At 41.8% G+C, this 12,212-nt stretch overlaps 1 protein-coding gene across 1 annotated transcript in view; it reads right to left on the bottom strand.

The window, feature by feature from the left end:
* Positions 1–10,980: 10,980 nt before the first annotated feature.
* The window catches only part of CLEC14A (C-type lectin domain containing 14A), a 1,764-nt gene continuing 532 nt past the window's right edge, over positions 10,981–12,212 (bottom strand). Inside the window, exon 2 of the mRNA XM_004698949.2 lies at positions 10,981–12,210. Within this exon, the coding sequence (XP_004699006.1) occupies positions 11,197–12,210 (1,014 nt within the window). The 3' untranslated portion in view covers positions 10,981–11,196. The remainder of the gene's footprint in view (positions 12,211–12,212) is intronic.

Here is a 12,212-nt window from a genome sequence, read left to right as displayed (position 1 = left end):
TAATCTACACAGGGGAGTGGAGGTGTCACAAGACGCAAGCTAGCATAAATCTTGAGGCAGCACATTAAAAAAAATCGCTCCCTCCGAGTGTATCCCAGGTTGTGAGTGAGAAAAATCCCGTTATTTCTTTCACAACATAATGTATCCTGTTTTGAAGATTGCAGTAGATGATATGGAATTAGTACGTATTATTTCTACCCACAGTTTATTACTGAGAATATAGGCACATGCATGCACCTGACTAAGGACTAGCTGACTGTTTACACTCTATTACTTTCTACACAAAGGAGATCAGCTGGAGAAGGACTACTAGTCGTTCGTCTCACTTGTTCTGTGCTGGACTTATTTGGAATGTCCTCTTCCACATTTCAGGAAATGTACATATTCTACATATCCTCCAAAAAGTAAAGCCTTATGCAACATTCTCCAGTCTCAGTGATTTTTTCCCTTTAAATTCTAACTGTTCAATATCCCTCTTTAAAAAGGTTTATGGCCTGCTCACCCACTTCCAGACATTGTGAAAGACATTGGAATCATTTCTGGCTTCCATATCTTCTGCTGCTTGGAACACTGCCTTCCTCAAATTACATGGTAGATAAATAATCTTTGATTCAGTATATGAATCAGTCAATTATCTACTGGCATGTAATTCAGTGGCACAGTAGTTTTGGAAAATAAGAGAAGGAAGAAAACCCTAAAATAGATTGATGAGAGCAGGGTTCATACCTAGTTTGGATTTTGCCTTATCCCCTGTGTTTGCCATCAGATCTGGCACACCAAATTCAAATTAACATGCTTACTGCCATCAAATGGATTCTTATTCATAGTGACCTTATAGGACAGGATAGACCCACTGCATCTTTCTCCAGTAGAGTGGATGGTGGTTTAGAACTGCTGACTTTTCAGTTAGCAGCCCAGTGGGTGACCCCACTACATTACCAGTGTACACAGTAGGTGCTTAATTCGTATTTATGTTTTGGCTGATGATGGTCAGATTATCTGTTCGTTGTTTGGGGCCATCGAGTTGGCTTTGAACCATAGTGACCCTATGTAAAACAGAATGAAACACTGCATTCATTGTCTTATGGCATCCTTCCAATTATCTAATCCCATTGATGCAAGCCAATATGTCTATCCATTTCCTTGATGGTCTTCCTCTTTTTTGTTGCCCTCCACTTTATTAAATATGATTTCCTTCTCTAGTGATTGGTATCTTTTGACAATATATCCAGTATGTAAGATGAAAATCTTTGCCTCTAGGGCAGGTGTTATTTTTCTTTCAGCTTTTGGAAGATGTTACTCCACTCTCTCCTCCTCTTCATGGTTCCTGATGATAGGTCTGAGCATATCCTTACCTGAGAACCATTGTATATGACCATCTTCCTTTCTCTTGCTGCTCTTAAAATTTTCCCTTTTTCCTTGAAGTTGGATAATTTAACTATTATATACCTTGGTGAATTCTTCCTGGGGTTTAGTCTAATTGGTGTCCTCTCTGCTTCCTGTATGAGTGTCTGATTCTCATTCATTAAGATCGGAAAGTTTCCTTCCAGAAATTCCCTTGCTAATTTAGCTGTCAACTTCTTCATTATGTCTGGTTCTCGTAGAACAATTATTCAAATACTGTTCCTATTCATAGCATCTGTCATTGATCTCAGATTTTCTTCCGCCTCTTTTATTATCGTTTGACTGTCTTTCTCATTTGCTGTGGTCTGCCTGATTGTCTTCGAGATCACTGATATGATTCTCAATCTCCTCTAGTCTGTTTGTGAGATCCATGATCTTGTGTGTAGCTTCTGTTACATCATCCTTTAGCTCCTGCATTTCCCTTTGGTGCATGGACTTCATCCCCTCTGTGGTAGACTTCTTCCCCTCTATCATGGGCTTCATCTCCTCTATCATTGTGTCCTTATTCTATGTTGCTTCCCTCATATCCTGTATGACTCCAAGCAGCTTTCTGAAAATTTCTTTTTTGTGGCAGATCCATGTATGACTTTTCTATGAGTGCTGTTAGCTCTGCTGTTGTATTTTTGTCTTTCTTGTTCTCTTGTTGGGAGTGTTTCAGTATGCTGTTATTCACGTGACAATTTGTTAGAGCTGGGCACCATGTTTCTGGGAAACCAAGGGGCCCTTCACTTTTTCTCTGTGGAATGGTAAGGGCGTTTTCCAGGGTTTACTATGGTGGTGAGCTGGACTGCTGTTTAGGTAGGGTTCTGCCAGCAACTTGGTGGCCAATGGCGATGAGGGGCTTCAGAGACTGTAGTGAGGCCTGTGACTGTATGGGACCTTCTGGTCCAAGTTGATCTGGGCTGTCAGGCCATGATTTGCAGTTGGTTTTTTTTTTTTAAGGCACCTAATAGAAGACAATGGTGGAGGAGGCTTCACTGTCATGAGAGAGGCTGCTAAGCAGAAGGCAGGAACAAACAGGGGAAGCCAACTGCTCTTGTGGGTGGCGGTAGGGGAGGAGCTCCAGGTGCAGTGATAAGGCTGAGAGGGGCTAATCGGTGGGTGGTGGCTGCGTTGGGGTTTGAGGTAGTGTGTCCTGCATGGGCTGGGGAGACCAGGGACCAGGTCACTGATCCCCTGGGTTCTGGAGCGAGGCGAGATGTGGGGGAAGGATGCCTTCTGGACCAAGGACGTACTCTCCGAACAGAGGTCCAGGAGAGGCTGGCACAGTGCTGAGCCGCGCTGCAGTCTGTGGGCGGGCTTGACAGATGCAGCTGCTGCAGAGGTGGAGGGGTCTCAGGCAATGGTGCCGAGGGCTCCGACAGCCGCAGATGACCAAACTTACTGCAGGTGGGCTGCAGGTCGCCCCTGGGGCCCTGGGTGAGTGGTGGGAGGACCAGAGCTTGGCAGTGGACAGTTGCCACATGGAGAGAGGGGGACCATGGGAGGAAGGAGTGGCTCCTCTAGGGGAGGGCACGATGGACAGCTGCTGTGTGGTGGCTGTGGGGGACTCAGCAGCGCGGTTGTCCAGCTCCTGGCGAGGAAACTAGGCTGGAGGGTGGGTTGGGGGCAATCTGTGCATAGTGACCGCAGCAATATGCAGGAGCAGCACAGCTGGCACAAGCCAGGACATCCCTGGGATCAGGTGGCAGATCTCTGAGCCTCTGGGGCAAGGCAGATGGGGGGAGGGTGACCTCCCAGACAGAGGTTGTTGTGGTGGTCTTTTTCTCTTCACTTACCAGAGTCCCCCCACTCATCCTCCTGGACACCAGTCTCACTGCTCGCCATGGAGCTCCCCGTAAGGGCTGTTTACCTGGGTGCCATCTTGCCTCTCCTCTCTATCTTTGCCTCTTAGGAGTACTCTGGTTTTATTTATTCCAACACAGATCAGTTTGTCCTTTTAGCAGTCCATGGTACTTTCAGTATTCATCACAATTCAAATACATGGATTCTTCTAGGATCTTCCTCTTCAATGTCCAACATGCACGTGTATATGATGCATTGAGTATATCATGATTTGGATCATGTATACCTTAGTCCTCAAAATAACATCCTTGCTCTTCAATACTCTACATAGGTCTTATGAAGTAGGTTAACCAAATGCAATATGACCTTTTGCTCTCCTCGTATATGATATTCTTGATGTCCTATCACAGATCATCAATCTTCTGTCATTAATGTTCAATGCAGCAAATTTGTTCTTGAGATACTCTTGAAATTCAGGTGGGATATCCTCAAGATTGAATTTTGGTTCACATGGACTTCTTTAATTTTCTTCAGTTTCAACTTCTACTTACTTATGAACAATTGATGGTCTCATCTCTGGCCTGGCTTTAACTGTCGATACTGCATTTCTTCATTGTCTTTTCCCACAGATGTAGTCGATTTGATTTCGGAGGATTCAATCTAGAGAAATCCCTGTGTAGAGACACATTATTGAAAAATGGCATTTGTTATAAAAAGTTGTTCTTGCAAAATTTTATCTCCAGTTTTGTTTCTATCACTAAGACCATATTTCCCAACTAGTACTCCTTACCCTTTGTTTCCAGCTTTTGAATTCCAATGCCAATAATTATCAATGCATCTTTATTTCATGTCTGACCAATTTCAGACTGAAGACATTGGTAGAATTCTTCAATTTTTCCATCACCTGCTTTAGTAGTTGGTGCAAACATTTGAATAACCATTGTTTGGATTAGTTTTCCTTGAATGAGCATAGACATAATCCTATTACAGACAGCATTGTACATCAAGATAGATCTTGAAATGCCCTTTTTGACAATCAATATGATGCCATTCCTCTTGATTATGTCATTCCCAGCATAGTAAACCATATGATTTTCTGATTCAAAATGGCCAATGCCAGTCCATTTAAGCTCACTAAAGCCTTGGATCACAATTTTTATGCATTACATTTCATTTTTGATGATTTAAAATTTTCTTGGATCCATACTTTGTACATTCCAAGTTCTGACTATTAGTAGATGTTTGCATCTGTATCTTCTCACCTTGAGTTATAACCCAATAGCAAATGACAATCCTGAAGCCCCCACTCTCACAAGCTTTACTCCATTGAGGAAGCAGCTACTCCTCAGCCACATTTCCATTGCCTTCTGAGCTCACCCTCTGGCACTGGCACTGACAGGGTTCTGCTTCTCTTCACCAGGTCTTCAGTCTTTGACGATATTTTGATGCCACATATGAGGTTTTCTGTGGTGAGTCCTCTGGAGTGAGCAGCCTGTTCCTTCTTCGTGGTTTGTTCTTACTCTGAAACCACCTCTGACACCTATTTTCTTTGGACAACTCTGGGGACATTTGAAACACTGGTGACGTAGCTTCTAGAATCACAACAACAGGCAAACCACCACAGTATGACAAACTGACAGAGAAGTGGTGGTTTATTCGTGTTCAGTGCTTAACCACTTTACCACCAGGACTCGATCAGGAGGTAGAAACACTGAAATGCACAAGTGCTACATTGTTATCTAGGAGAACTCTGAGATTGCGTAAAACAATGGCAGAACATACAATGAAGAAAAAGACTGTAAACCAGATTTTATTGTAAGAAAATAAATGAATAAGGTGATATTATATAAAAAAGTTCTTTCATGTGGTGGCAAAGGCTTTTAAAAATAGTTTTATTGGCATATACTTCACATATCATACAATTTACTTGTTCAATTATGTTAAGAAGATGTTTGCAATCATCACCACAATCAATCTCAGGACATTTTCTTCTCACACTCATTGTTGTTAACTCCCCATTGCAACTTACCCTCCCCTGTCATTCCCCTAGACCAGTTACTGTCTCTGTGGAATTACCCATGGATTTCCTATACAGAAAATCAGACAAAACAAAACACCATCATACAAAGTTACACAAACTAAAAAGAGAGCTTTTAAATAAGAAAGGATTTACTCCTAAAGAAGTTGGATAAATAATGAAGACGTGATTGTGGAGAAGAAGTAATCCTCAGGATGACACTGATCCCCAACTTCAAATTGGCTCTTCAGAGACCATGCTTAGCACACATGGTGCTGACATAGAATCAAAAGTTTAGGGCAGGATCTATAACCAGAAATCGAAGGCAAGTCAAAGAAACTTGGTCTTCAGGCAGTCAAAGATAGAAACAAACTACTTTCTGTCATTTTTGTCTTATTTACTAAAGAAAAGAACTACAAGACAACAGCTGAGTAATTGGGTAAAAACCCATGTATTCTTCATTTTTTATTTTTAGAGCCCCCAAACATCACTATGTTTTTTTTCTCCTTCCTAGTGTTAAAAGAATGTTGGATAAACGTGTTAATAGATACTCAATAAGATAAGAATTTGATGCATTTGATTTATGGTACTGGTGAAAAATAGTAAAATATGATGGACTTTCAGAAGACGAAACAAATCCTTCTTGAAAGAAATACAGAATCCTTAGAAGCCAGGATGGTAAGGCTTCATCTGACCTACGTTGGATATGTTCTCAGAAGACGCATCAGGGCATGTTATCAGCCCCTGGAAAGGACAGCATTCTGGGAAAGCTAGAGGGTTCAGAAGAAAGAGGAAGGCCCTGATGAGCTGGATTGGCAGCGAGGCTGCAGCAGTGCACCCCAACATGACAACAATGGGAGACTGGCACAAGATTCATTCTGTTGTTCATAGGGTCTATTTCAAAGACATCTCACAACAACAACAAACCAACCAAGAGATCTGATGTTTGCAGTAAATAATGAATTGCTTTTAAAATTCCAGTGAACTCCAGACCTTGATGCTAATCTGTTCTAGAAGGAGCCGAGGTGCGATGCAGTTGAGTTCCGAATCAATGTTTCCCATAAGAAATCACTGAAAATGGATTAATCCATTCTTGACCCTCAAGTTTTTACCCTAACCTTGCCTTTTTACATATTACATAGACATTTCACAGTAAATAACTTCAGAGTTAAATAATATAACTTAAATAAAACAACAACATTAAAAAGTTTTTAACAAGTACTGTCTGGCCCAGACCTTGAGACTGATGAGGATCTGGATCTGTGGACACGGACGTGGAGAGGAGGGATGGAGAGAGAGTCATTGTTTGGAAGGGGAATCCCCTTTCATAATATCAACTGGTAGCTGCTTTTCAGGAGTTCCCCCCCCCCCTTCTTTGCCTTTTTTTTAATTAGGACTTGGTTGGCTTTCTTTAAGAACAGAAACAAACAAACAAAACCTGTCTAATGCAGTCTGCTATTGGCGTTTCCTTAACTGTTTTCTCAAAGGGTTTATTTACATCATCAACAATATCGATAACTTGGCTAACCAGTTCCTTTTCATGATTCTTTTTAAAAAAACTCTTTCTTACAACCCATATTTTTATCTGACAACCGTACAAAAAGCCACAAAAACTAAGAAAATTATAGCAAAACGCTTGGAACAGTGCAAAAGGTTTAAACGACACGTACTAACTAACGCTGAGTGAGGGAAACATGAACTATTTTTGTTTACAAAAATCACATGCGTTGGGTCACATTCCATTGTTATGTTCGAGCTCCGATGCAAAATTTTCTCGACATGTCACGTCAAAATCCAATGATGTCGGGTATTGATGCGGTCGAGTACCGGAGTTCTACTGTAATAGGTTCAAATGATTGATTATGTGAAGGCCTACTATGTGAGTGCTAGTGAATTGTATATGACATTGTGAATAAGATCAGTTCCAGAACACTTAATTATGCTCATGAGGAAACAATCCAAAGACCTAAACACAGTTGTTCAAACAGAATAAGAGAATGTTATGTGTCTTCAAACCAGGAAAGGTATAGGTCAGATCTGTATCCTTTCATCGTACTGACATCTGTATGTTGAGCGACATTCTGAGAAATTGAACTTTATAAAAAAGGACATGGCATCAGGATTGGAGGAAAAGTCATTAACAGCTTATGGAACTCAGAAGACACAAAAGTGAAAAGTACTTGGAGCAATTACTGATGAAGATCAAAGACCACAGCCTTTATTCATATTGATTATGCCTCAGCACAAAGAAAACAAAATTCTGGACCAATAAGCAACTGGACAAATAAGATACATCGTGGAATGCAGAAAATATTGAAGTTGTCAAGGATTTCATGTTACTCTGATCCAAAATCAATGTCTATGAAAACTGCTGTCAGGAAATCAAACAACACATTGCATTAGGCAAATGTGCTGCCTCAGACTGCTTGAAACTGTTAAAAAAAGAAAAACACCTTGAGCACTAAGTGGCACCTGGTCCAAGCCATGGCATTTTCATCTGCCTCAGATACATGTGAAAGCCGGATAATGAATGCAGGAGCTGGAAGAAGAACGAATGCGTGTGAATGATGGTGTTCGTGAAGCATATCGAAAGTACCATGGCCTGCCTTAAGAACAAACAAATCTGTCTTGGAAGAAGTAGAGCCAGAATGCTTTTTAGAAGCAAGGATGGCAAGACTTGGTCTCGAATATTTAGGTCATGTTATTAGGAGAGATCGATGTCTGGTAAAGGTCATGATGCTTGATCTGTGAAAAAGAGGAAGATCTAGTCCTAAAGGGGAATCAGATAATTCCCCATTTTTGTTATAAAGCAAGCAAATCACAACTTGTTCAAGAAGCTGTACGTGTTTTAACCAAACAGACAAGTCCTCAATATCCTGTAGGATTTTTATTCGACTGTCTGTTTGAAAACAAAGAGCTCATAAGATGAATAACTCAAGCAAAATGAAAACACAGGTTGTTCATTAACTTCTGGTTTGTCTTACTAGCTCCATAGCAATACATTTCTAGGATTGTTGTTTTGTTCTTGGCTTTGTGTTTTATTTGTTTGTTATTAGCTACTCCTGGAAAAGTCAGCATCTGAAAGCACAAAGACCTTATTTGTTGAAACATGGGTCAAAAAAACTGTTTTCAGTCTATGTAAGATAACTTACCTTTTATACTCCAGTATAAGCCGACCTGAATATCAGTCAAGGTACCTAATTTTACCACAAAACGGAATTAAAAATGTGCTGACAAACTCAGCTTATACCCGAGTATATATGGAATTTTAAATAAAGTCTGGAAAGCTTCAAACTTCTGCTCCAATTTGCCTTAAACTCTAGAGTGCTGACTCCGCATCCAGAGTGCTATTACTGCAGTTGTCTCCAGTCCCAAGAGTGTGCACCAAGTCAGTGAACTAATCAGGTTTTACCAGGCCTTTATTTTTTAACTTTGCCCTCTACCGTGTGCTTAGGTCCTTTGGGTTACTTGCCAAGGAAGTCCAAAGCAGGGGGAAGTAAGGACCTACTTTCTTTGAGATATCTTTGAGGTGTCCAAGCCACGAGAACATGTTGAAGTAGAAAAAATGGGGCTGGAAAATATTCTCTTTTCCTACTAATATAAAAGTCAGAGAATTGTTTCTTTAAATGATGCAACATTATTAGTTAGTACAACTAATATTTTCCAAGGGTTACAAACTTTCTTTAGAACTTTTTTAGATACTTATCTGAGAGATTAAAACTAGTTTTCCTCTGGGAAGATCATTTAACCAATTGAGATTCTCTCAGCTTTTCAAAGGTATGTATGGCCCCAAAGAAATTTAAGAATACTTTTAGGGGGGAAATGTCTTTATCTTTAAATTAATGTCTTAAAAATGTAAGGAAAAAGACAAAAATATATTATATAACCTTAGCTTTGGAAGAAAAAGAGGCAAAGGGCCCGATTTTATAGGTTAACTGAAAGAATAATGGTCTATGATAGTTTATAATGCTACCTATGGAATGGACTATATATATGTTATACACACATACATATGTTTTATATATATACACACAAATATAGTTCAGGTCAGTTATAATTTAAGCTATACTTAAGCAATAAAAATATCCTATTCAAATAGTTATATTTACATAGTCACCTTCTGTACTGAGAGGTCATGTAGTTAAGGGAAAGAACATGAAACCAAGATTGAGATAAATTGAGATTCACTCTGATAAGTTGGGGGACCTTGGATAAGTCATTTAACTTATGCTTTTTTAGTTTCACTTATGAAATAATTATACTTAAAGTTCCTTAGAATATTAGTTTTATTTATAATGTTACTTAAATGCAGCTATTTAGCAATACACTTGGTATATAAAGGAAAATAATCTGTTGATGTACTCTTTTCATGTTATAATACCAAACACTTGGTTGTAGAATTTGTATTGAGAGATTTACTTTTTTCAGTACAAGATGACTAGTCATTTATTAATATTATATAAAATTTTCATTGTACATAACTGTACACTCAAAAACATCAAATGATTCTTTGAAGATCCAGAATGTTTTCTGCTTTCATTCTTCCTACAAAGGGTTCTCTGTATCTCCACCCAGGTGCCACCCCTCACATAGTTTAAAAGCCTCCCAAGTTCCAAACTCCCTGCCAGCGAGTCCATGCTGACTCCTAGCGACCCCCTGTGGGGTTCATAACTGTTTCTAAGACCATACCTGTCTACCGGAGTCAAAAGGCCAGCCTTTTTCTAGCCAAGCTGCTGGTGGTAACCATCCTACCACTTGGGCTCCTTTGAAAGTCTTGGTCTACAATTAAAAATGTTACAAAAGCATGATATTTGATAGGGACCTGATTTGACTAAATTCTAAATATTATTATGCCTTGTGTGTTTTCTCAGAGAAATTATTCATTTAGATTACTTTCCAATTGTCCAAGTCCTAATTAGATAGGAGATATTTTCATTTATTTCTTCTACCTTGGTTCTAAAGATAATTTCCATGTCTTTACATCCCAAGATGGGGTTAAATTGTTTCTGCATGCAACTTTGTTGAAGGGAGGAAGAAAGGGTTACTATGCAAATCGCCCCCCTCCCTCACGCATGGATTAAAACGTGCACCAGAGTTTCTAGTAACTTTGGAGGAAACCCGTTTATGTTTGCTTTGATGTACCCTGAAGATTTCAAATCAATACTTAGCATTAACGTTTTAATTGAGAATTAACACCACCATAATAGGAAGTCGGGATCAGCATCCTGCTATTAAAGAGAGCTATTTGGTTGGGGAGGTCATTCCACTGGAGAGTAGACACTGCAGGGAAAACACAAATAATGTGTTTCCTTGAGCAAGGGCACACAGTAAACACTTGCCTTGGTGGTCAACTATAATTTTCTTCCTGAGCCAGCAGCTCCTGCAACACTTTGGATTTATAGCAGAGCACACAAGTAGCAGTGACTTTGAAAGCAAAGGATAAAGGAGCCCTGGAAAAAGTTACTAGTTTCTGTAAGACTGTTCCTTGTTACACGGACTAAAGACTTTTCCATCAATCTAAAAGTAGGATGCCTTTTTGTTATTTTCAGCAATGACACTTGAGTCGGGCCTATCTTACAATTCTTTTATTTTTAATATCCGTAGGTTATCCGTAGGTTTGCTTTCCATTTTGGTAAACAAACAAAAGAATGTATTTAGCTTTTTATTTGCGTCGAATGTCTTGAAAAGTTCAATCACTTTTCTGAATACCCCAGAATAAGCAAGAAATTCCTCCGCCCCCCACCCCCCGCCCCTGCAGCAGCCCACCCCCATGGTACCACCCTAAGGCACTTCCATCCCTGACCAGTGCTTCCAGGAAAAAGTGTGCAGGTCAGATTTAACCGCTCAGTTGCAGTAGTAGGAAAATTAGAGAAATGGGGATTTCTTTATAAATCGTCAGTACCAGAAATGAGTTCCTCTTCTCCTCTTTCTCTTTTTGCTGAAAGCAGAAAGTTCCGTGCACAAGAAGCATCCACAGTCACCTGTTTTCCTTACACCTCTCCAGGGCCAAGGGAGGACTCCGCCAGTGAGGGGCCTTCTGCCCCTTCCCTCAGACTACAGACCCCAACCTTTCCTCCATTGGCCGCGCAGTGTGCGGAACTGGAGTGCAAAGCGGCGCCTTCGGTCTCACTGCCCACTCCCTGAGTGGTCAGAGGCCCTTTCCTGGGGTTGGAGGAAGGATCCTTGTGGAAGCAGAATTTGAAAATCCCCAGCACTGTCAGGGTCAAGATGACCAACACTATAACCGCTATCCCCACAAGTATGAAGACCACCAAGGAAGAAGAGTCCAAGGTCCGGGCAACAGTAGAGGCAGATGTGGAGTTAAACTTTGGTCTGGCACCTCCTGAAGTGGGGATGGGATCTTTGGAATTGGTTCGGGTGGGCATTTGCAGGGTAGACGTCGTGGCCTGGCCTTCCCACTCAGGAATCTCGGGAGTGGACGTTTCTGAGTTGCCTGGTACAGAGCCCAGGGGTATCTCGCCTGACTTCTCATGGCCCGGGAGTGGTCCCGTGTTTGGCCCAAGGCTGGCTGCAGTGACCTGTGGACGCCCAGTGACCACTTGTGTCTTCCCAGGGGTCGGCTGTCCTTCCCTAGTGCTTACACAGGAGTGGCCGTCTTGACTCAATTCGAAGCCGGCGGCACACTCGCAGGTAAAACCTCCGGAGTCGTCTAGGCAGTTGGCGAGCTGGGCGCATCTGCCAGCAAGAAGGTACCTTCCCGGGCAAGGGCAGAGCAGGCCTCCGGAGGGCAGCCCTTCCCAGTGCGCGCCGGCCTCCTCTGCGACGCACTTGGCGGAGACCGAGAGCGGCCCGGGGCACAGCGCGCTCACCTCGGTCCCCGGGGGGCTGAAGGCCAGCGCGGCGCTGTGCAGCTGGAAGGGCGCGTGGTAGCTCCAGTCCGAGGCGGCGCCGGGCCGCGGCGCTGGGCACAGGGCCTGGAACTGGTATTTGCACAGGTAGCCGTCGGCGCGCAGGTGGCACCGCGTCTCCTTCCAGCCGGCGGGCT

The sequence above is a fragment of the Echinops telfairi genome, unplaced genomic scaffold, assembly GCF_000313985.2.
Source record: "Echinops telfairi isolate 266 unplaced genomic scaffold, ASM31398v2 ScPeMD7_18;HRSCAF=68, whole genome shotgun sequence".
Classification (NCBI taxonomy): domain Eukaryota; kingdom Metazoa; phylum Chordata; class Mammalia; order Afrosoricida; family Tenrecidae; genus Echinops; species Echinops telfairi.
The sequence above is the reverse complement of the archived record's forward strand: the minus strand, read 5'-3'. Positions and strand labels throughout refer to the sequence as shown.